We start from the raw sequence: 26,088 nt of genomic DNA, 5'->3' as shown, positions 1-26,088 counted from the left end.
TAATGTTTAGTAATAGCAATTTATTGACAAAAATATACACCTCATTATGTAGCCTGTCTAACAATCCTATGAAAGTGACACACACAGAGAGTTACTTTGGCAATGTGTGTCTTGGACACTAAAGTAGTCAATTTCAGGTTAAGGGCTTGATTTTTTGAAGTATCTTCTAAGGGAAACTTATATTTAGTATGTCAAAGTGTATGAGATTTCATCTATATTTATGAAGGGAGGAGCTTGATCATGAAACACTGATGTAGCAACAGTGATTGAAAATAGCAGGTAATCTCTTTTTTATGTGGCTCTTCTTTTGAGATGCTTTGTCTTCAAAATGCTTCTTATAGCATAAAAAAAATAATTACCATCTTAAGGTCTCTTTTCAAAGTTCTGTGATTGACAACAGGTCATCTAACACACTTTTGACAGTGTTGTCACTCCTTTTGACAGGAGTTCGTTCCATAAATACACAACTGCAATGCATTTGCCATCCTTGTCCAGAAGTACAAAACTGAGTGTAAACAGCAACTGTGTGACTTTGTCCTTCTTCTTTTTTGTTTCACTTTTTGTCTTCAAGACAGTTTCCCTGTGTCCAGGAGCTTTCACAGCACTTATGATGCAGCATTCTCTATGGGACACAGGAGCTTCTGACCAACAGAGAGAAGCTGGAAAGGGCTTTTATCTTAATTCTAAGTCCTTAATCTTCATCACTTGAAGGACAATGAGCTGCATAATCAAAACTAGGAAACCTGATGGGCAGTTCTCCCCATTTCTTAAAAATTTGCTTTGTTGTTTTCTTGTCTGCAAACACAACCACAAAATTTCTAATCTTTAGACAAGGCAGGTCAAGACCTCGGTGAACCATCATATTTCCCCAAGCCTGCAAGTAGAAGGAAATTTCAGATAAAATAAGACAAGATCATTAGAAATAAATAAATACAGACAACAAGAAGAGTATGAAAAATAAGATATTCCTCACCTGTCCACAGTCTTTGCATACAATTTCTCCATTTGTCTGGTAATCGGCATTCTTATCTTGCAGTGTTTTATTTTCTCTTGTATGATAAAGACTTCTGAAAAACAGATAGCACCCATCAGACTCCAGCAGTCATTCCATGCTACATATAGGCATAGAAATAGTGGCTAAGATTGCTGAAATCAGATATGAAACATAAAAAGTCATAGACTCTCTGACGGTTGACACATCGAGGAGCTTGAGAAAATGCAAGGTCACACTTCATGTTCCTAAGTAATGATGAAATTTACATACTCTGCATCATTCTTCATTGCATTTCAGGAGCTGCATCCTCCCTCACACATCTTAAAGTGGGAGCAGCAGGCTCTTGTTCTAATAAAAATAATAGACAGATCTAGCTTGTTTTCTTCAGGTGCCATGGAACTGTCAAAGAAATAATACCTGAAAATTAAAGGTTTTCTTTTTACTCCCTCTAGTCCAAAGTTAGCCTTTAACAGAATCATTTGGTTCTGACTACCCAGACCTCCAGAGTGTATGTACATTCTTGTACCATTTATTTAGGGAGTACTTGATCCTGAAGGTTACTATTAGCCTGTACAGAGTGGAATACATACCATACTACATAGTAAGTTACCTAGTTAATAGTACCACAGAAGCTGCACCTTTTTTTCAAAGTCTTAAACTCAGTTCACCTTGAAATCAGGAATAAGAACAAACATTTTTTTCAAGCTCCTTAACTGTAAACTCCATAGAGCCTAGGACCCAACAATATTGGAATAATCTATTTTTTTCTCACAGGGTCTAGAGGGCTACAAGGCCCTGTTACAGCCTTGATGAAAAGAAAATCTGTTTCTGCCTGAAAGAGATAAAGTAGTTCATAAACACTTACAGGAAATCTTTTTTCACACTGACATGATGCATTTCTTCAATAACTTGTATGTCTTCTCCAGAACATATCAGCTTGTTGCAATTTTTGCATAAGAATTTTATTAGTGAAGGATTTTTCTTGCATGTCTTGCGCTGATCTCTCTTTGCCTTCATTTGTTTTTCCACTATACTTTGCAACTGGAAACTGTGAATCTAGAAACAGATCAGTAAGAACACTCTAACATTCTGCTGGAACGACAGTAATCGCTTTCCTTCTCAGTTATTTTACTGAGTTCACTGTCAAGGTGACTTCTAGTCAATTTTCCCTTGCTTGTGTGTTTTCCCCTTACCAATAGAAAACCAGACTTTTCTAAAGGACAAGAAAACAGATTATAAAACAAAAAGAACAAAAGAATTCAAAGCCATATGTATCAACTAGTATTTTTTCTCCTCTAAGTAGATTTCAGAGGAAGTATTTCATACAATATAAATCAGTTTCCTTTAAAGTGAAAGTGCAGTGAATACCTTATTTAAATACTCTTCCTGTGGCATCTTCTGGACACGCTGAATGGCCTTATACATCATTTTCTCACGAAAAATATTAACATCTTCACGTTCAACAGCCCCTGAGCCACTGGAAGCCACAAGAGCATAAGTGCTTTCATCAGCTCGAGCTCTACCACGAGCCTACAATTGTCAAGGAATACAAAAATAAACACCACAATTACTCCCTATTACATCACACAACATTTTTTCCTAGTTTTGTAATGGAAGACATGCACTATTCCATATGCAGTATGCCAAAGAGCAATTTTTTCCATTTAACTCAGACAGATAAAGAATCAGTGAATAACATATTATTTCTGCAGTATCATCCATGTTACTTGAAAGAACAGCTCAGGAGATTTGTGATTAGCATGTTTTGCAATGCTGAATCTATATTTTGTCACCAAAATACAAACATGCACTTAAATATTAAATGTATAAATATTTGTGTTCACAAGTTAAATGACAGCATTATCAAACTGGTATTCTAATACATAGTAATCTCTCTTTAGCTAATGATGGTGGGGTGTCCATACACTGGTGGGAAAAATGCCTCTTGTATCACCTGGTCTGATGACCATATTCTTGTATCTCTTCTATTAAAAGAGCTTTATGTTTGTGTAGAACTTTGAACAGATGCTGCACCATTACAGAGAGAGGCAAGTTCTCTATTGCATATGGACTGAGGATGGCAATTGGAAACAAAACTTGTTGCAAAAGCATTTTCTCTTTTAGCATTCAAGTGTTTAAAAATTATTTCCAGACGTCAGGTATATGATTCACCATTTTCCCACTGCAAAAGGAAAAGCAATATTAAAATAAATTAAATATGCAGAAAACTCATACCTGCACCATAGCAATTTCATTGGTGACAAGGCCATAGCGAATAACGATGTTACACTCTTTGATGTCCAGTCCTTCCTCAGCTACAGTAGTAGCAATTAGTAAATTTACATTTCCACATCGAAATTTATCAATAACTTCCCTTTGCTCATTCTGTAAATTAAAATAATTAAATTAATTTTCAGTATTAGTTTCTGTTATCAGTTTCTTCTAATTCCTTTCAATTAGTTTCTGTTATTAGTTTCTTCTAACTAATGAGTTTCAGGAATTACAGTCCCATCATTTCTAAGCTGAGTGCCAAACATCAAGTGGCTTTGACAACTGCATTTAAGCATCTTGCAAAAGAAGGAGTTCCTACTGAATATAACAGGTGCTCAGCACCGTATTTTGAGGGAGGAGGAAGCAGAAGCCAATCCTTTTAAGTAATTGAGCTTGGAACTTTGTAGCCTATGTCCCAGGTACTAGGAGATTTAATAATATAGTTGACCTGTTTTTAAATTCTTCAAGTACTTCTTCATAAGACAGGATTCTATCACTTCAGTAATTTCTGATTAAAATATAGATTTCCAGCTCTAGTTCTAAAGCACTTAAAAGTCCCCATAATAAATGGAGACCATAACTCTGGTGATCCAGGTAGCACCTAAAAGAACAACAATGACACACATGAAAAAGAAAATATCTTTTTAAAACTAAATCACAGACTTTTGAATCAACTGGGTGTTTGTCACCAGCTTGATCAAAGGAACAGAAACTTGCTATTTACTATATACAGTTTCACAATGCAGAAACTATTGTTTTGTTTGTGCAATGTGCCATAGAAATTAAATTCCAAGTTTGATAGAACTTGAGCAACTTTCTGAGATAATTTTTTGAGAGAACTTTTTTCCTTGAAACTCAGTGCAGCAGAAGAAAATGGACTCTGCCCAGCAGCAAAACTCATCATTTTTGCTTAAATGCTGGTGTGGGGGATAAAGATCAGAACAGAAGTGATGCAAAGTACTTTGATTTGGAAATGTTGTAATTGCAAATATAAATCCCCAGAGAGATGTGGTGTATGAAATCGACAAAATGGTATAGGATGGACACAATTGAATGATCAATTGTGATATTTTCAGTATGAATTTTGGCAAGTTTTCTGTCAATGGTAATGTGTCAGTGTGAAGCAATTGGTGTCATTTGATTAAAGCAACGATATTAAAAAAAGATGGGCATAATCAATAATGTAGTTTTATTTTTCAATCCAGCAGCTAAAATATAACATGAATTACTGTTGTCCTGATAGGTATAAACTCATTTAACAATTTAATTTTTCCTCTTTCCATTTTGTTTACTTTTGCTTCCCATGCCTTGCTACAACTTGGGTCCCTTTTGACTACTTCTGTTGCCATAGAATCCAAAACCAGAGAAAGCTTGTTACTTGTGGAAATAAAATTATTCCAACATTATTATTCATATATCTTTATGAAGATAAATTGCTGGCAGGTATGAAACCAGAACTCTGGGCTCCAAACTTCAGTTCACTAGCCTAGTACTAAAACAAGCTCTTTTCCAAAATCATGTACAAGAGGTAATGTTGACATGCATGGTTCTGTACCTGAGTCATGGGCTTGATTTCACTCTTATGTCCAGAGCCGATAAGATAATGGGCCCTAATTCCCACTTCTTCAAATTTTGGGTTGTCCTTAATCCACTGGAATAGAGCAAAGGCACTTAGACGAGTCTTTGTGAAAATGATTCCTCGAGGTTCCTCAGTCTTTGTGAACTCCTCCATTAAAGTATTTCTCAACTTTATTAGCTTCTCATTTTCATTTTCTGGATTTCCAGTCAACTCTTTCAGCTGTTTCTTTTTTGCTTTAAAAAAGAATAGATTTTAATTAAGAAAATTTAGCCATGTAAAATAACAGTTTGAAACAAAATAAACCCCAAAACCTATAAATCAAAGAGCAACTTTCTATATGATTCTCTCAGCATGGCTAATTCACATTCAGTTTAAAAAGCTGTGGCATACCAATTATTTTTGAAGTGAATTTATAGTCACTAAAAACACACTAATCAATCAACATAAATCACCATTATCATACACTTTTCTTATATTTCATGGTGAGAGTAAGCCAAAGGAAAAACCTGCCTATACACACAAAGTTGGTACAGAGTCAAATGCACTGGAATAAAGAGCTAAATCACAGCTTGTAATATTTACAAAACTATTTTAAAACCATGGAAAAAAAAGTCTTACAAGGAGAAACAGATTAATATGCACAGCCTCAGAGCTGGCAATGTTTTTACAAATTAAGACATAAATTGTGCTTGGGACATGAATTAAAGTAGGAATCTTCACTAGGAACGTGCAGTACAGTAGACACCAGCATGAGCATGTTGTTATTGATATTGCAGCTCCAAGACAGTTCAATGTACTCAGAGAACTGTCAAATGAATGACTTTCTTCAACTGGCTCTATTGACCACAAGGAGGGAGGATTCCTTTAATTTTAAATTTAAAGTGTTTTAAATTTAAAAAAAAACTTTGAATATTTAAAAACCTAGGTCATTATCAGATGATTATGGAAATACAAGAACACTTCAAGGCTGGGACTTTGTGTGTTAGTACACTGGTGTCATGACCTGTGCAGACTATTGCAGTGTACCTAATCCAAGGCAATCTTACTCAATGTACCACAAGCTGCTACTCCACCTAAACAATGGCTTTTTGACTAGTTTTATTCATACTTTAGAATGTAATCAAACATAGAAACACATACAAAAAGTCAGTAAATATAACAAACTCTCACAATTTCCACCTTAAGCTCCCCAGGGGGTTTATCACCCAAAGATGAATTCTGCTCTTAAAGCTGAGATATTTTAGATTTTATTCTATTACTCCTAGCACTTTTAGTGTCAAAATCCTAACAAAATGGAATTTATTTTCCATCGACAGGTTCTTTGAACTTCATTTACCTGCAGAAATAAAAGCAGCCAGAAATTATACTAATGCAACTATGTTTCATTTTTAGTTGGTTTAAGTTTTTGGTTCTCAGACACAGCCCACTATTGAAATCTAAATAAGGGGGAATAGACATGTTTGAAGAACTATTAAAACCATGCTGACATTAACTAACCTATATTTTGTTTTTTTCATTTCCTGAATTTCTCAATGATAGAAAAAATTGTAGTATGAAGCTGGGTCACATTCTGCACTCTGCAGTATAACCTCTTTTTGTTTGCACCACCCAAGAGCCATGGGTGATGGGAGCAAACTTGTCTAGCTCTTTCTCATTGCAAAGGCAGTAAAGGAAAAAAACCTAAGCAAAAAAGATCCATGAATGAATCCTAGTTCCAACATAACTGAACTGAACAAAAAGCAATTAACTTTGGTCTTTGCAGTTTGATCTTTTGTTTAATTTTCCAACTAAATATTCATTACCTAAAAATAACTCTAAGTCAGCACTCTTAGTATATTGACAAACAAACTTTGGAAGAAAGGGTTGGTTAAAAACTCATAATTTCATTGCTTTTTACTCCATTTGCTCAACCTTTTGCCCCCCAAGAATGTCTAGTGGAATACATATTTTATGTATCTGTTAAGTGTCCTCAGGGACACTTCACTGGATAAAAGCAGAGAACAGCTTTTACTTACTGGCAGCAAAAAAAAGGTGCCTTTAGGTGGGAGCTGAAGAACCATTATTACATATTATGACATGATCCCACTATGATGTTGTTTAATGCATAAAAAATTGTATGAACTGGGATATCAAGCTACTGTGATAATAACACAGCAGTCTCTAGGATGCAATAACTAATGGGCCCATGCAAACCATGCTAGTGCACAATTATGGACTTAAAATATTAAATATCACAATATATTTCAAACTCACCATGAAATAAACCTATTAGAAATTCATCTGTTTCATCCTGTTTTGATACTGCTGGTTCATCATCATCATCATCATCATCACTCCTTACTGTCTTCTTACTTTTCTCCTCTTTATAAAAGTTATCTAGGTGATTGTAGGCATCCACCATTCGGATGGTGTCATTTATCTGGAGAGCATCATTGTATTTCTTCAAGTGTTCTGCACAGACACGTTCCCTGCGTTTTTCTTCTTTTGCAGCTAGAAAGCAATAAAAAATACAAAAACTGTATTAGTACAGAATGACCCAAAGAAATCCAAAGCTGGGGTGTATTTGCTATAAAGTTACCTCTTCTCTCTTCTCTGATCACCCACTGTTCATACGTCTGAGTTCCAAACTCAGACTTTGGATGCAGCTGGCAATAGTTTTGTATTTCTGTCATGATCTCAGTAATTCTCTCTTTAAATGGATCCTAGAAATAAATTGATCAGACAAAGTAAGTAAGCCTTTTCTGGTAACAAAACTTTGGCTAGTACCATAGTTCTTTTTTAAAAGTTAAACCTAAAATTAAAAAAGTAAGGCTGTTAATGTGTCTAGTGTTATGGAAATACAAGTTTCAGAATATTACAAAAATTATACTGTGAAATAGCACTTTTTAATTTCTTTTTTGTTAATGGAATATAATATCACTTCAACACAAATATTTCATCTTTAGAAGTCTTTTTGACCAGATAACTCAAAGTATAACTGACATAAGTAAAAATTTGTTTCTATTTGTCTTTACTGATACTTTTTGAAACAAAGGAAAGCAACAATATTAAATTAGCACTCTGGATCACTGAAAGTCTATAGAAAAAGAGCATTAGGCAAAAGTTTTTGATACTGTACAAGACATTTTAAAAGGGTAATATAACTTTAATACTAATTTTTTTTTGCAAAAACATACCCTTTTTTTGTCATCTGCAATCACAGTCTTCTTAGTTGGTTCCTTCACCTGATTCTTCAGCTGGGAGGCATGCTCTTCAACAGTCATAATTCTACAAGCATCAAGATTGGCACAGATCTGGGAGAAAACAAAATGTTATTTCTTTAATGTAATTTGAGTTATTTCACATGAAAACTGAATTAATGCAACAGAGCTTCTTATTTAGATGCTGAGGTTTATATAATTTGACTTTCTTCCTACAAAAATTGGATAAAGGCAGTATAAGCACAAGAAAGTCCAAGTCTTTGAAAACATTTGGGATTAACTGCACAAGTTACTTTTTAGGCCAAAAGCGATCCTTGCATACAGGAAAGAAATTGTAGATCAGGATGCAAACCAAGTATTTTGAGAAGGAAAATATAGCATCAGTACTTTAAAAGAATAGATTTTGGAGCACAAAATAGATAAAAATAATGGTGAAATAGAAAAAATAAAATACATATTAGGGATTAATTATAAAAGTAAGAGCTGTTATGAGAGTAGAAAATAATTTGAGAGAATCTTTTCTGGAGCAGGAAGACAGAATTTCTGTGCTAAGTGCACAACTGAACTGGACTTCTCTGCTTTTGACCTCTTCCAAGGAGAAAATAAGTACATGTCATTAAGTAATAAGGGAAACCAAAAAATTATTCTGAGCAGAGAAAACAGTGAAGGAAGACTGACAGGTGATCTTTTTAGTCTCTTCAGTGGTAGTTGTATATTTTAGCTTGCATATTCAGATTAATCTTCAGATACAAACCCCAGAATCCTATCATTAGGAATTCAGAGCTGATGAAAAGGAATTTTCTGCTTTTTCCATTAACAGCAAGATTTTGTGTCAAAATTCTTTGCAATTTTGTCTACTTCAAAGCAGCATAAAACATTCTTGCAGGCCTCACTTATTCAATATCACATTCTATTCTGGTGCGATTTACTGGTCAGGAGTTTTCACTGCAGTACTGGGCTAAAGTCTACTTTTCAGCTAATGCAAAATAATTTAATTTCAAGTAAAACATAATTTCTTTAAGTATAGAATTTAACAGACTATCTTTATCAGGTCTTCATGCAACCTCAATGAGTAACTGAAAAAACAAAACAAATTTCTGCGCTACCTGTATCTCACAAGTGGTTTCTGCTTTATTTAAGTGTTCAACATTGTTTCTCATTTTCTTGGACTCACAAAAATGCTCAGCTTAGTCACTTTAGAAATACAGATATAAAATATGCTTTGTCTCTGTATTTAGGGCTACACAGTAAATTATAAGCCATTAATGGAAGAAAAAGACTTTAGTAACCATAAAGCCATACAACATTGTGGATTTCTTGTCTCTGATCTTAACTTGGGGATTTTTTTCAAGTGAGGCAATCATTGAACTTCCCTTTTCAGTAACTCTACTCTTCCTGTAAAGTAACCTTTATTCGTACATGGATTTCCATTATTTTTCAGAGGGTCAGTTTAATGGTTATGAGTTAAACTTCCATGTACACAAGAAAAAAAAATCCAATTGTCTATTTGGACCCTAAACTGACTGTAAAAGTTTTACTTGAACAAGACGATATTCCTTTGATGGTTTGTAGGTGTTAGAGCTATTTACTTTCAGAATATGCTCTTCAGCTTTTGAGTAGGATGTTGCACCTCCTACACCAGGAGAGGCTGTAAGTCCCAGAATCTGAGGCTGTGGGATCAGTGGTTTGTTTTCTTTTGCCAGCTTCCTGTTCTTCATCTTTTCTTTTAAGTAACGTCGCATTATATTGTTGTAGACACCTTCCTTTTGAGTGTGATGACATTCATCAATAATGATGAGAGAAAAATCTGGGGGGAAAAAAAAAATACTCCTAAAGTGAATAATTTCATTTCAAATGTAGAATTTGTGTAACTAAATCTTATAACAGGTAAGAATGGTGTTGAAAAGAACCCACCAATTTGTCTGATAACTAATGAACTAGGAAATTGAAGTGCTGGAGGAAGGCATGGATGGATGCTGAATATATTAAATGGACTTTGGAACCTTTGCTACAGTCCTGATGTGCCAAGTAGTTTTACATTTCATGTAATGGGAAAAATACTTCCTTTTTTTGCAAAAACAATCTGATGATACAAAGAATTTCAGAGAAATATTTTTCATATCTTACCAATGGTAAGAACATATCATAGTTTAACTCAATACTATCTTTTATATCCATAACTGTGTCTGACTAACTAATTATTGTTTGCTTTTGAAAAAATACCTAACATGTTAGAAGCCTTTCAGACATTCTTGAAAGGCATGTTGTGGTCAAAATATGCTTCCATTTTGTAGCAACACAGAGATTTCCTCCCTATTAGTGTCCAAATTAAAAGATTTATATTACTTTATGGATGTGTTATTGGAAAGAACAAACAGATTAGTGAGAGCACTACCACTCGTCTCTCTTTTGTAGCAGAGGAAACTGAATTTCAGACAGATACTGTGAGCTTTTTGGTCACAGTATATTTACATGCAGGCAATATACTATACAATGAAGAAAAATAAAATTATTTTTTGTTTCAAATTTCTCAAAAATATAGAAAACATATTTTTAATCTATCTGCACATGCATTTGGTCACATATATTTCAAGGTTCTGAGCTGAAAGATTCATGAACATTTTTCTGTTTCTCTAACAGCAAAACTTGTTTATGGAGCTCCCAGTCCTTCTGTAGCTGGCCAGTAACTCTCTAATTTTACATTGTTTCCAACAATTTGAAGACAGTTTGTGGACATGACTGTAAAGAAGACCACTGAAATGATCAGGGTTAAACTCCTATATGCATTTTTTTTTTAATGTGGAGGTTTTCCATGGTCCTGTTTACACATTGATATGCTCAAATTGTTGCACCACTACAAGTCAGTTTTCAACAACTGGCAGCAGAAGTTGGAAACTGACAGAGAGCTAAATCAGTCTCAGCTGGTGTTAAAGAACCTAAGGAAAGATGGAGACTAAACAAAGGAAGTTATATTTAAAAGGCTACACCAAACATTTCTGCTAGGAAGGGTAGCCAGTGCTCCATGTCCTTGGGGAAAGCTGATTGCCTTCACAGTGGTTCAGGAAGCCAGTTCAGGAAACCAGCCACACAGGAGTGATGTAGTTTCAAATCTAAATTCTTATTTATTTCTAAGATTTCTAGACATTGCAAGATTTCAGAAGCAGTGCTTGCAGTTTCTCAGTTATTCTGCCGATATGAACTTACTCCCTTTGATTTTGACCATCATCTCCATCATGCATATTCCTATAGCTACTTGTGTGAAAACTAACCTACCAGAAGGGATGTGTTACTTCTACTAAGGAAGTGATACACAGCTTTTAGAAAGTCTGTACAGTGACTTCAGCCCTTGGTAAAGAGGATAAACACTTGGTAAAATGCAATTAAGACAGTCCCCTCCATTTCACTGGTACATGTTACATGTAATGCAGACCTCTGTGGAAAAGATGAAAAATGTATGCACAGAAATCTGGAAAAAAACTTGTAACTAATTAGGATGATTTATAAAGGCTGCAAGTTAACTAAGTCACAGCCATGGAAATGGAGCTGGCTATGTTCAAGCTTGGTTGGCTTTGGTCCAGCTGAACTTATGAGCACAGGTGTAATAGCACGGGGAAAAAATGAGGTGCATGGCTGCCTGAGTTCTGGAAAAAATGTAGCTCCTTATGAAGCAAACTTTGCAAAGTGTGAAACCCATTCAACCTACTTCATTACACAATCTGGCTGGGACCAGGCCAGCAGTTCCAGTAGAAATGTTCAGATGCCTCCATATAGCATTCCAAAATGATTCAGATGTAGGGAAGTTTATTAACTTACATGCAGTGGAGAGGAAATAAGTATAAGAAAACTGCTGGTACTCTGCCTAGGTTAATAACAGGGCATTCCGAAGGAGGGGGTGCAATTCTGAGGTACCCAAGTGGCTCTGCAGGAGTTAGTTTGGATCAAGCAGTACCCCAGTCAGCGCTAGGCACTGACAGACACAGACTAACCCCTCAGGATTCCCTGCTGTCTCTGTGACACCCAGACCTATATTTCTACCTCAGGGCCGATATCTTGAATATCACAGCTCTCCCCTACATCCTTCACCATCTGAAAAGGAGTTGAAAGCAGGCAAATAGAGGGAGAAGTTAGCATCTCACAGAGGAAGGTCACTGTAGCCCAGCCCTGGAGCTGATGTCATGGGCTGTTCTATTTGTACCTCACTGATAGATAATACCCTTTCCTTTCTAATCTCGCAGAGATACCTGCCACTTTAGCATTCAGGGAAAACAATCTTATTTTCTTTATCTTTTGCTTTCTTCAACTTCCTTCATGTGTTGTAGGAAACCATTGTATCTGCTGAGCTCAGAGAGACACAGTGTTAAGCCATTATATTATCCTAAGAATATTAGCAAAATTACAAGAGCTTAAAGAGTATAACTTTTACAACAGATTTTTATCTTGTGTTCCACTGTATTTCTCAAACTACCAAGTACATTTGAGTTTTGATAATTATTTTTCCCATCCTGTATATGGCTTCTATGTGATATAACTCAGTGCTCCACCAAGCTTGGAAAGTGGAACCAGTACAACTGCATTTGCACAAAGTTGTGCTTAGGAATTTATTTAGATAAAATAGGAAACATAACAAGTATTTAGTACAAATAAACTATAGTCTAATTTTGGCCTGCATGCTTATTAATTAAGATCAGATTTTGACTACAGCTTGCATTTATAAAATGAGTAAATTGAAAAACCCTGTTGAATGTGGCCCATTTTTACTCTGCAATTTTCCAGAACAGAGGCATACTTTTACACCCTCTGTAAAAATTTCAGAATAAAAAACTTGCCTGATAAGTGGACATATTCTTCATCTTCTTTGGATGCATTTAACAGTGAATTCTCAAGGATCTGTGCTGTACTGATGATGACATCATTTCTTCTGACAACTTCAGGAAATGAGATTTTCAGCTGAGAATCACCACTTAAACCAATAACCTGATACCAGCGCTTCAGGAATGGACTAAACTCTGTTTGTAAATGCTGTTCTACCAATGGAACCTGAACAAAGGTTTACAAACAATTTAAACCATATTAAACACATGATTAAAAATACATGCCTGTTTGCCACAAATGTTGCTAGGTGAACAAAAGAAAATTAAGCAGCAAAAATCCCCAAACCAATTTTTCCCCTTCAACTTCTCCTTTTTGTCCAGAGGACTTTGGCTTAATTGCACCTTTGAAAGAATGAACAAACCACGCATGCTCTGGTTATTTAATTAAGCTTATAACATGCCTTCACATTTATTCTTATAAAAGGATATGGATATTATTTACAATTTCAATAAAATTCTTAAATGTACTTCTGTATTTTAATATTACAATAGAAGGTTAATTTACTTGTGCTAAATTTAACTGCACAAATTACAGCAATTATCAGAAAATGTGACAAAACATTCCTCAACTACTGTGAGGCTCCTTAGGTGGCCTTCAATAACAAACTAAAACACAGAATGTGAAAAATATTTTTGTTTTTTTAAAATCCATTACAAAATGAAATTCTGTGTTTTCCAGTAATTTCAGCACATCTAAATTTGCACTTGTACTGGGGAACACAAACATAATTTGTGCTTGCACCAGGCTGATGGTACAATAGGTCTGTCTGTCTTTAAACACTGCACACTTGGAGACGCTGAGAATTGTGTTTATGTTCATTTTACAATGTCTGTATTAACACTGAATGATGTTTGAAAAATAATATTCTTACCAACTTACCTTATTAACAAGTACTATGACTTTTCCAGGCTCTGATGCCCTTTTCTTCTTATCCAAGTGATCTTTGGTAATGTAAACAGCCACTCTGGTTTTACCACTGCCCGTAGGGAGACATATTATAATATTCTCCCCATTCAGTGCTGGCTTTGCAACTTCCATCTGGTAATCTCTCAGAGTCAGATCTGGCTGAGGTGAGGCTCTCCTCTCCACTTCATCTTCATCTAAGAGTACATCGAAATACAAGTTTCAAACAGGAGGCACAGAACGTGTATCCAAGGAGTGAAAAAATGTCAGAGGGAAAAACATTAATTCACTATCAGAAACATCTTCTGAATAAATAGAAACAGCACACTAGCATAGACAGTGTTGCTCTGAGGACATGTGCAACTCTGGATCAGAACTGCTTCCATGCAGCCACCACTCCATACAACACATCTTCACCCATCTATGTTGAAATGACTGCTTTTAGGTATAAATTCAAATGATACAGTTCAGTAGCGCTGAGATCAACAAAGGTTGTGTTTGGAGCTGCAGTATTTATAACATAGCCAAGCTTCTGTGACCTTATTTTTCATCAATACTGAAATTTATTTGGTTACAAGGGAGCTACCTTTTTAAATACTTCCCAGAGAATGAAAAATGGAGCCATAGAAAGAATAAAAAATAAATATATATGGAACACTTAAAAATGGACAAAGGTGTTATAAAGACCAAATAGATAAGAAAATTCAATTGCCCATACAAGATGGAGCTAACTGCAGAATGTATCACACCTACTCATGGTAGAATACATAGCTTCTTAGCCTGACTCATACATAATGCAATTGAATGTTCATTAAAAAGCCATATACATTTGCCACCTAAGGCCAAAGCCTTCCATCTCTTATTGAAAATGCAATGGCAGTGTTTAGATATACGACACACAGAAGAAATAAACGATGTTCTAAATATAAAAGTGAAAAAAAAAAAAAGCTGTTGAATTATTTTGAGCAGTAAGAAAAGCATATCAAGTCTCTTGAGTTTACATATACTTAGGGAGTCAGAACTTATATATTAATATCAGAAGGATTTATTTCAATTGAGTTTTCATGGGTATTTTTCCTACAAATAAGCTTAGATCACTCTTTAGTTTCTAACTGCCCACAGTGAAGAAAATGCACAAATTCATTCTACATTCATTCTGAGACTAAAATGTGGGGAGAAAAGTTTTGTTTCCTGATGGTATCATTCAATGAAGAATCATGAGGATTTTATTATCACTGATACATTACACACAAAGTAAGTATATTTTTCTGGTATTCCTGATACCATTAAATAAAATTAAACTAACAAAAAGTAATGAAGCTTGATAAAACACTGCTGATGGAAACATCTGAATGCCATTCTAAAGTGTTTTTTGCTTGTTTTGCCTTTTAGTGTGAGTGCAGTGCTACCAGGACACAGGGACATTTGCACTAGAGAGTACTTGCTGTTACTTATCTGACTTCTACTACTCTCTTTTGAGGAAGAACGTTGTTTGCTTTCTGGTTGGCTAAATTCAATAGCTCAATCATATTGAAACTAGCACTTTATCACCCATCTGTTTGGTTAAATTTTAGTTCCTTGACATCCTCAATTAACAGTCCAGGCCTAAAAAATATTTAACTTAGCTCTCTCCTAGCTTCTTCAGCCCTTGTTTAGATAAAGGCATCTTTTATCTGTATCCTTAGATACAAGAATCTTTTCAGAGATTAAAGAATTACATAATTAAAGATTTTTCGTCGTGCACAGTATAACATTACAGAAGTTGTCTGCCTTCATACAAGGCTCATGTAAATTGCTGCTCGGGGATAAAAGAAACATAATAATTATTCTATTGTCCTTACTACACAATTTTATAAAATGTGAAATGAACCTTGCACATAAAAATGCAGCTAAATCCACATGATTTGCATTAAAACCCAAATCATGTCAGTGTGTAATGATATCATCCAAACATCTTGGTTAATACAACAGCTGTAGTGTAAAATTTCAAATGATAAAAGCCATAAATAATGCATCTGCATCTTCTTAGAATTTTTTTTCTCATTATTGCTCTCACTGAGTTTACTAGACATGATTAAAAACATGGATGTTTTAAAAGACTTTTTAACTAGTTGTTTTTAAAAGCCACATGTATAAAGAACATACAGCAAGTCAGCACCTTGAAAAAATCTGTTCTCCATTCTTCACAAAACTGTAGTGGTTTTGGGTTTTTTGTTGTTTTTTTCTGGATTAATGGACACAGCAAATGCCCAGTTTTCTTACTGAGAAATACTTCAGGATTCTTAAAGGATGAGGCCATACATACAGACATACATGCTGCCAAAAGCCAGGAGCCTGGCTCAGCCTGACCAACTGGCAGTGTGCCTGCCTGTCCACAAAAAAGAGAAGTTTCCATGCCCAGACACTTCATGTGACAGAGGGAGTCAAAAAACACAATGTGACTTATGAGTGTCCTCAGTTGAAAAAGAAATGCAAAGCAAATTCTTTGGAGTTAGCAATGCACAGATTAAAATCTCAGCTGTAGAGTAGCAATTCAGACCTTGAGCTATCCTGAATTTTCTGTGTACTTAAAAAATATGTGTGTTTTAATCTTTAAAAAGGTTGAAACTATTCTAAAAGTATTTATAATAAATTCTTTGCAGGCATATGATATATAATAATTACAGTGACCTTACAGATATAATACTAGGTTTATTAGGTCAGCTATCTTGAAAGGTGCTCAGATTTTTTCTAGCCCTTGTGCAAGACTTAGTCCCAGCACAAATTTTATAAAGGCTAGATTCCAAAAAGTAAGTATTGAACTCTGTATAGGTAAATAGGCTGATCACTATGGTGGACACCTCTCAATTTTTTTTACCTGAGGTTTGAAAAAAGAAAAAAAAAAAGACAAAAAATACAGGGATGTCTTTTACAAAAGCAGTGTTTAGTTCAGCTCACACTTCATACACAGCAAGATAATACCTGTCTGCTAAGTATTATTTAAGCACAGTCCAATATCTAGCTTAAAACTGTTTTTAGAACAAGCACATGTGTTTGAATGTGAGATTGACAAAGGTCTTCAGATAGCAACCCTCATTGCTTAGGTTGTTTTTACAAATAAGGCTAAGTTCTTGGGTCCAAAGTGGACCTTCATTATTGTTCTGCAGGTACCCAGAAGATGCTTCTGCTCATCTTTTGCTGCCTCTAAAACATTCTTATTCCTTCTCACCCTGTGTGAGGGCCAGGTACAAACTAGCTCCTCTCTGAGAGCAAAAGAAACACATGTGTGTGGCAGCATTATGAATATCTGTCCAGGTGACTGCACTGGATGACTTCTAGTCCCTGCAGCCTATGTGATTTTATCATTCTGCATCACTGACCAGTTTGTTCGATGATGATGTCTAGAGCCCTGTTCAGATGATTTCAGTAAATTGACTGTTTTGGGGCTAGGACTTAGGTCCAGACCACTTAAAATGGCATCTGTTTTCCAACAAAGAGTAGGTCTGGCAACTAAATACGGTGAACTAGAGTTTACAGTGAAAGAAAGCCCTCCACTGAGTTTTGTTTTAGCCCACTCACAGAATACTTCCCCCAGACCTTATTTTGCAATTACTAAGTAATAAGAGAAGGGAAATGTACCTGAATCAGTGGCTGTGAAGCTCTGTCCCAGATTTTCATTTAAGTTACTGATGCTTCCATCTCCTATGGAGACATCTGAGTCTAAATGAAAAACACAAAGAAATGCAACATAATATATTTGCTGTACAAATATGAATGGCAAATGCATATTGTTTGCTCTTCCCTTAAGTTGTTAAAGTAGGTTAGATGAATATCAGGTGGGGATGGTTGAGACCAAATTTTCTCTATTTTTGGTAAAGAAAAAAGTGAACAATATAATCCATCTTCTTACGGAAGAAAATATGGAAAATTATGGAAGATTAATTCCAAAGCACAGCAGAGGTAAGGATAACATAACACTATGGGTCATGATTTATTGCTTAAAAGCAGAGGTTCCAGACATGATGACCTGCATAATCCCCTTTAGTCCCATTTTACCGTATCTTTCCAGAAACGTGAAAAGCCAAAAAATAAAGTTGCTGGCAAACTGACCATTCTCTTTTACTCCCTGCAAGCCATGACAGCTACGCCTGTAGCAGAATAAAAACAAAACCAGAACTGTGTGTGTGTGTGTATGTGTGTGGTTATTATTTTTTTTAAAGTTCCTTGGTGTAACATGAAAAGCACAAAGCGTGGATCCCGAGCGAGCAGAAGCAGCGCTGAGGCTGCGGAGCTGCGGAGATTCCCGGGCTCCGCTCGCCCTCTGCTGGGCCACCCGCGCCCGACGCACCCTGGGCACAGAGCTGCGCCGGCCAAAACTCGGTCCTTTTGGTAGCCGAGATACCCAGACCTTCCCGGGATCATCTGCTGTGAACTGCATCACCCTGAGCTATCAGCTTACCGACAGCACTCTGTAACCGAGCCCAAAGTGCGCAGATGGAATCGGTCAGAATAATAGTGTTAACCAACGTTTTCCTTAATTAGCCAGTGAACTTGTGTTTTTATCAAGTTCTTTCCAGTGAATATCCTATTATGGTCCATATACATATTTTTCGCAACTTATTGTCCCAAAAAGTTATTCATAAAAAAAAAAAGGATTCTGTGAATGAGAATTTAGCATTGAGTGGAAGTTACAGTGTCCTAGAAAGGAATGCATGAAATATACACTATAAAGTTTTGGTGGGTGAGGTGGAAGTGAAACCTAGTCTGCATTTAGTACAGTTATGAAGCTATCTTAGCTATGACTAGGAGTCAGGAATTAGCAGTCTTTCTAACAAATGAATGCAATCAACAGAAAGGCACAAAAAAGAAGAAAACCTCACCTGTTGCAAGCCATGTTCAAAGACCTGTGACAAATTAATTAGTAGCATTAGTGGGAACTCCCAGCTATGAAGATGACACTGCTCTCCTCTCACTCTCACTTTCTAAGAATCCACATAATATAGGAAAGGGAGGTCAACTTAAAATTCTGTGTATCTATTCCATATGTCCTCCCATCTAAAATGACCTTCTGAAAGTCATGAGAATATGTATCCATAAAGTGTTTTGCACAAAATCATCTGAATTACAATCAGCAGCATGCATTATGCAACAATCTCTCAACAGAAAACATCAGTGGTGAAGTGAAATGAAAAATACTTATCTTCCAAATGAAAGGTGAATAAAACAATCTCCTTTTTTTACTGTGGCAACTTACTTGAATTACTTTAAAAGAAGATAAATTAAAAAAATCAAAAACAGGAATCAGTAAGCATTTCCAAAATAATGAAGAAGATAGAGTTAATATTTTAACAGCTGTTTCTAGCCTTTTTGCTAATCTTCCCTTAGAGTCCTGCTTGAACAATTGTAATGCCGAGTATTTCACAGGAAGGTTTTCAGTCACTTTACACTGTGTACTAAGTAAGTAGAGAGACAATGGAATGAAATAGAATGAAAAGCAAACCTTGAAAAAGAGAGCTGCTATTATTTAAATTGTTGCTTATATGGGTAACTGCAGCAACTTAATCCAAGTGTTGACCTTGGGAATTGACTTGCTTTTGTGCAATTTTTTGTGTGTGAAGTTTCTTATCCGTGTTTTTGCATGCTCAATTTTCCTCTAGTTATCTCTTAGGCTTAATGATCTATTTCTACTTGTTTCTATGACCTTACTGCTCTCCTACCTTCTGACTGTCTCTTTTTCATCTGCCTAAATAGAAGGGTCAGAGGAGGCTTCAGATATGGCGGTAATTTCAAGTGACTTGAAAAGCCTTTTTCTTCTAGAAATATGTCCTTAAGACATAAAGGAATGGTGGGAGTATATTGCGAAACTGTCAACTTGACAGCACCAAATTACAACTAGGTGGGTTCCCAGCTCAATTGGAAATAGAATCTGGGTTCCATTTGTATTTTAATCTTCCTGTCTAAAATTACAGTCTTACGAAATCCTGAGAAAGGACGGAAATAGGAAATAAAAAAAGACCTGAGTGCTGTTAAGTCTGAGTGTACATGTGCATTGATATCAGAGGCTGCTGCACTTGAGGATGGCTGAATGTGAGGCAGCTTCTCTGCAGAAATCTCCAAGCAGCACTGCCTGCTGGCAGCCCTTGTTACCCTGCATCTACACTGCTGCTTTGGTTCATCTCAGAACTGCATGTTTACAGTGAATCTGTCAATTGTCCCCACTTACACTACTTTGGTTCATATCACAGAGCTGCTTTGGATCAGAAGAAGTGAACTGTCATCTGAAACCAAATGAGATTTATTCTAATTACTTGCACAGTCCACACAGGTACACAGTCCACATGAGACTGAAGTCAGTCTGACCAAACTGATGGAATCCATGTACTCTGTACCCTCTTAGCCATTTCACTTCACAGATCTGCTCAACTGCCCAAACTGCTAATGCCCGCTCTATTGATTTCTGTTTTGTGATGAGACCATAGCTTTTTAGCTACAATTAGCCTGTGGCACACTAGTTAATAACTGCCAGATCTAATTTTCTGTAATCCTCAACCTGACAAGAGGCAAGTAGAAGATCAGGCTAACAGCAATGAAAACCAACCCTTAGTAGGCCAAATAAGAGCCTTAGCTTTGTCCAAAAAGAATAATCTAGTCTGATTTATTTTGAATTATCTTTAATATTTGGCACCCCTTCTTTATACTGCCAAATTATGTTCTAACCCAGGAAAACCAAGTTGATAATTTTGCTGTTGTCATTAATTCACTACTTGCTACACAGCATTGTGATATCCTGTTAATATCATGCTAAATGAGGAATAGGCTACTACTGTTACACATTCAATGGCTGCAGTTTTTCAGAACCATTTAAAAAAAAATAAAAATATTCATGTTTGATAAAAAGAGAGCAGCCTTAGCTGTCTCACTGCTTTGGCTGAGTAAACCCACTAGTGTAATTCCAGGCAGGATTTACCTTAGCTGTAACTATTGTTTGAGCTCCATCTGAACTTGGAACACACGGCTCCTGACTCACGCAGTGTGAGTTTGAATCACCGTTTTGCAGCTATGTTTGGGCTTTGTTGCTGGCAATTGCTGTTGCTCATAATTAACTCCCAAGGCATGTTTTTAAGAGTGGATCTATATGAACAATGGCCACAATAATTTCTAAACATTTTTACTAAAAATGGACTTCTGAGTATGAATGTGACATGAGAAAGGTTGTTTTATATTCTGGACATAAAAAACCTTAAAATAAAGAGAAAATTTACTTGCTGGACAGCACTAAAGGACTTTTCAAAACAAAAAATGCTTTTCAATACAGAATTTCTAGCCTTCTAGAAAGAAGTACTTAATACAGCTGTAGTTTTACTGGTATAAAAACATTCCTCTTATCTTAAACTTTGTCAACACTGTACAGAGCTGTCAATGTTAACCTAACGTTGTCATTGGATAGCATAAGCCTACTATGGATGGGTCTAAAATAAAATAGTAGTCTAATAATATTAATATTTTATAAAAAATATTAAATATATTTGAAAGCTACTCATTTATTCACACAGGTACCAGATCAAAATACCAGTTAGTGGACAAACCTGACACCACAGAATTCTCTTGTATGGATGTTTCCAACACACTGTTCTCACTGCTGAAACTATCATCCACATTTTCTTCCTGTTTCAAATTCTCCTCTATGTCATATCCTGGTTGGCTTCTAACTTCAGTTTCTTCATTTGTAGTCTGCTCCGTCCCATTTTGTTTATTCTCTGTTTCCAAAAAATATAGAGAAATTCTGAGGCAGTTCTATAAAACATTTCATTTCTTTTAGTGTGGAGCACAGAAAACACAGTACTAACCTGTATTCATCATGCATATAACAGTAACAGTATAACATATGGTCTTGGTCTTGACTCAAAAGTTATAGTTTGGAATTTTGACCTATATATAAATATTTATTAAGAATTTACTAATTTACAATTAGAAACTAAACTTAAAGAGGTTAATAGATGTATTTTTATGAAGTTCTCAATTTCTGTGCGTAGGTGTTTGCTAATAACATATTTTACTGCAACAAATCACAGAGGGTCAAGCTGCAATGATAAAATGTATCATCAGTGTTCTTCATCCACAATTACCAATGAAACTGTTTCCTCTCTATGACCTTATGTCAGAGCACTCTCCTGCAACCATACACTATGGATCTACACACGTGTACATGGAAAGTCACTTATCCTCTGGTAAGAGCAACACCATTCATGCTTGATGCATTAGTCTGTGTAGTTTGTTTTGGGGCCTGCTTTGCCCAAGATTACAAAGAAATTGTGGAATAAATTCATTCATTCAGACGTCCATCAAACAATTGAATTAAACTTCAGTTTTACCCTATATGGTCTGCACTATACTGAAAATTCAGAAATGCAAAATGTGAAAAGAATTTAAAAAAAAAAAAAAAGAAAATAATATTAACAATTTGCATATTTATTACTTAGTTTACCTTACTGATGGCCAAGTAGTGAAGACATGAATTTAAGCCTCCCACAGGTGCAACACAGAATAAAAATTAGGATCACAACAGCTGCTGAACAAGCCTCAGCATTCGAGTTTCACTCAGAATGATCTTCTGAGGCTCTGACTTGGTTGGTCTTGTCCTGCAGACTGCAACACTCAACCATCTTTGAACTGCATCCTCAACTGTATCTAAATCCATACTGTTGTAATTCACATATTGCTTAACAAGGATTTTTAGTATTTCAAAATCTGTCAATTAAGCTGTCACAAAACTTGGTTTTGAAATCCCTGGACAATCAAAAGCATTAGTCCCAGTGTCACTGTGAAACAATATGGTGGGAATCCTGCATTGCTTCTTAAGTAACAGTACAACTAAAAAAGAAAAAGAAAGAAAAAAGAGTTATTAAAAATCCAGTACCAGTGAAATAAGATTATTACCTCCTGTATTTCCACTTAAATCATCTGCAAGGTCCTCATGTTGGGTTTCACGGAGAGCAACCAAAAAAGAAGAGAACCAATCTTTCTTCTGGACTATTCTGCTCAGTAGCTCCCTTGCACCATCTCTGTTCCCACGATTATCAGTAGCAGTCTGGATCTGGTAAAAATAAAAAATCAGAAACAATCCTCACACAGACTTTGGAAATGGTCTGAGGAAGTTTGCAAGAATAGTATGGGTGAAAAAGCATTTCCTTGCCATCATTAAAACATATTGAAAAATAAAGATATAAAGTGGACCTGACCACTCATCTGAAGAGAATTATTGTAATTTTGTCCAACCTCATGTTCATCCCATATGGTTTTGGGTAGGCTATATAAAACCTGTGAGGTCTGGAATTTAGTTGGAGAGATTGGTAGTACTAGACAATGGTTATAACAGTAACCACTATATAATAATTACTATTATTGTTGTAACTTTTCCCTAAAAAATCCTTTTTCTGTTTCTCTGATTCTGCTGCATTTCTTCTGTATTTTTCTTTCTCTTCCTGGATTTCTCAGCCTCCTTTGGACTGAATTATTTTGGGATTCTCCCTCATGGGGAGCTCTGCTTATCTCAGTTCTCTAGTTTTGATGAAAACTCCCGAGCTCATTAGAATCTTGTTTCTCGTGTTTATTAGAAGGTCATCACAAAACTTGGCAGGTCTCTCCAGACTGGCTGCACAAGTCCAAATCACTGCAATCTGGTACATTTCTTTCTTCTGATGGTACAACAAGGCCTTGTGGCTCACCCTGTGCTTGAACGCACAAAATGCCCCCAAATTACACAGTGCTTTTATCTTTATACCTATTTTTACCCAATTAACAAAAGACATGTATATTATTTTTCTTAATGACCCAATGACCTATCACCTCTGTGCTACGCTGCGGCATTTTCTGTCCAATCACCTACTATTATCCAAAAACTTCTAGAAGAAGAACATGAAGAAGAAAGAAGACAAGAGACAACATCCTAAATCCTCCATCTCGTCTTCTGTTCTCTAAATTAACTTTTTCACCCAGTGACTTAAGAAAACTTTCTAATCTACATACTTACACTTTAAGCTTTTTCTATCTAACTTTAACAGCTGTTCTCATGTATCACCATGAAAACATGCTCATGAATTTCATAGTATATGAAATTCAGTGTTTTTCTGGATGTTAGAACTAAGTATCAGAAACAAGGACACACACTCTGTATCCCAGACTCCAACAATTGTGGAATAATAATTGGTGTTCAGACTGGTTTAGGGAATAGGCAACCCTGATTAAGGAGAAATGCTGTCACACAGCATTTCCAAAGCTCAGACTTAAACTGTAATATGGGAAGGGAATATTTAGAAGGGAACATTTCCCTTCTAAAACTCTGGCTTCATCATCTCAACTCCCACTTAAAAATACAATACCCAAGCCTCTAGAAAGTGGCTATTGCCCTCAAGGAAACTATGGAACAGTGTTCCAAGGCAGTCACAAGCAGAACTTGACATGTGATCACATGAGGAACAAAACCATGACCTCAAGAGCAAAGCAGCCTGAGACAGGTGCTCAGTCTCAAGGGCCATTTTCTCAAGGCTCAAGAATTACCCATTCTGACATGCAAGGAAACGGGCAGGCATAGCAGTGGGAACCTGACTGAGATTCATGACTAAAAGGAAGTGTGTGGAAAGTGGGAGTGGAGTTTAAACTCCACTGGAGTTTAAACTGACAGGATTGTGAAAGGCATTAAATGGTTTGATAACACCAGCAGCAAAAAGGTGACCCAGGGGAACAGAGGACCCATTACCAGGGAATGGAGCCAGTAGCTCCCTAAAAGGCCTCTGCATCTGCCAAGTTTGGCTTGGCAAGCTTGGCTCCCTAATAATTAGGGTGCATCTGATCATTGCTGCTACCTGATGGTCACAAGACAAAATTATGTATCCTATAGTCATTTTAACTGAAATGGAGCATAGAACTACCTCAAAAGTGGATGCAAAGGCTCAGAGTGCAAATGTGAGTTAGTTCCACCCTTAGTCTACCAGTTTTCCCCTTATTGCTGTGGCAATTATTATTTTAATTTGTTCTAACACTGTTTCAGGATATCAATTTTTTTTGAGTTTCAGGTAGGTTTCACATTCCAGGCAAGTCGTTCTTAGCCAAGTGGAATAAACACTGGTCATTGTTTTCATCAAAGGTTAGCACTTCCTTGTTCTTGTCCAACCAGTATTTCTGCTCACCTCACTGTCTAGTGTGATAGTCCTTAGTGAACCTACAGCAAAAAAGGGGATGGAAAATCTTGTTTTATTTTAACTCAAGTATTCTTAGGACTTCACAGACTTCACTACTTCCTGGTATGGTTCAAGGGCCAGAAGACAGTGATCTTCTGAGCCTAAGGTCTGTGGCAAAATGGTAAGTAAAGTCAAACCTGATATATTTCTTCCGCTTAGGCACTGTCTTGGTCCATCCAACCCTCTGTTCCTGGCATTTTTCTTTGCCAGACTCTTAACTGGCATCCCACCTACTGGTCCATTGTCAACAGTCTTCACTGGCTTACCTGGACCCATTATCTCTTTTCCCCCAACTCTGGGAACTCCCCTTCCATTTCTGTATTTACTGTGCCATTTGTAGTTGTGGCTTCCCACCTGCCCCTCAGTCACTGGGGCTGGCCAGTGTCTGTGGCACTGCCTGCTCCCGCACTCACCCGATCCATGTCCTCCTCTTGGAAGATGCCCATCTCCAGGCACCTGGCGGCCACCTGCACGGTGCGCATCCTGTCCACCAGCGTGCCGTGCAGCAGCTGCACCAGCTGCACGCAGAGGTCGTGCTCGGCCTCCTCTGCCGCCGATGGCAGCTGGCTCAGGCTGGGGTTGGCGTAGCAGGCTGCCAGGCTGCAGCCACCGTGCTCCAGCGCCTGCAGGAACTCGCGGATCCAGCCGCAGCCGCGGGGCCCGCGCTCCACGGCCCGCAGCAGCTCCTCCGCGCCCGCCGCCGCGCCGCGCTGCAGGGCGGCCGCCCGCACCCTGTCCCTGTCCTCCGCGCTCAGCGAGGGGAGCCGGTCCAGCACGGGCTGCACCTGGATGAACTGCTTCAGCCGCGGCCTGAAGCAGGAGATCATGTAGAGGAACCGCTCGTCCCGGGTGCCCTCTGCCATGGCGGCCCCTCCGCCAACCTCCCGCGGCCCGACCCGCTGTGCCCAGCACCGGCACCGCTTTCGGTTTCGCTTGCGGGGGCGGTGCGTGAGCGCCCGGCCCGCCGGGACAGGGCCCGCCGGGACAGGGCTCCCCGGGACAGGGCTCCCCGGGACAGGGCCCGCCGGGACAGGGCTCCCCGGGACAGGGCTC

The 26,088-nt window shown here is 37.1% G+C and overlaps 1 protein-coding gene across 2 annotated transcripts; it reads right to left on the bottom strand.

The window, feature by feature from the left end:
- On the bottom strand, nucleotides 1–25,954 carry IFIH1 (interferon induced with helicase C domain 1). Of its 2 annotated transcripts, none has more exons than XM_015634938.3 (16): nucleotides 25,449–25,954; nucleotides 22,736–22,892; nucleotides 21,385–21,555; nucleotides 17,438–17,518; nucleotides 13,796–14,016; nucleotides 12,871–13,081; nucleotides 9,634–9,851; nucleotides 8,021–8,137; nucleotides 7,423–7,546; nucleotides 7,098–7,334; nucleotides 4,821–5,077; nucleotides 3,230–3,379; nucleotides 2,363–2,524; nucleotides 1,860–2,050; nucleotides 974–1,067; nucleotides 1–874 (listed from the first exon to the last, which is right to left on the bottom strand). In XM_015634938.3, exons 1-16 carry the CDS (start codon nucleotides 25,896–25,898, stop codon nucleotides 692–694), a joined length of 3,024 nt encoding a protein of 1,007 aa, XP_015490424.1. In that variant the 5' UTR covers nucleotides 25,899–25,954; the 3' UTR covers nucleotides 1–691. The 2 variants fall into 2 exon arrangements, with proteins under 2 accessions (XP_015490424.1, XP_015490425.1); XM_015634939.3 differs by having other exon boundaries at nucleotides 974–1,064.
- Between the last annotated feature and the right edge of the window lie 134 nt (nucleotides 25,955–26,088).

This window comes from Parus major, chromosome 7, assembly GCF_001522545.3.
Source record: "Parus major isolate Abel chromosome 7, Parus_major1.1, whole genome shotgun sequence".
In the NCBI taxonomy this organism is placed as follows: domain Eukaryota; kingdom Metazoa; phylum Chordata; class Aves; order Passeriformes; family Paridae; genus Parus; species Parus major.
This window is presented reverse-complemented; position numbering and strand designations above follow the sequence as displayed.

What these genes read in the sequence shown, in the direction of transcription:
- IFIH1 (XM_015634938.3), bottom strand. Translation starts at nt 25,898, where the DNA reads ATGGCAGAGGGCACCCGGGACGAGCGGTTCCTCTACATGATCTCCTGC. An exon ending in AGTGTGAAAAAAGATTTCCT is followed by an intron (nt 1,068 to 1,859) that starts GTAAGTGTTTAT and finishes TCTGTTTTTCAG; the next exon opens with AAGTCTTTATCATACAAGAG. An exon ending in TATGCAAAGACTGTGGACAG is followed by an intron (nt 875 to 973) that starts GTGAGGAATATC and finishes TTCTACTTGCAG; the next exon opens with GCTTGGGGAAATATGATGGT.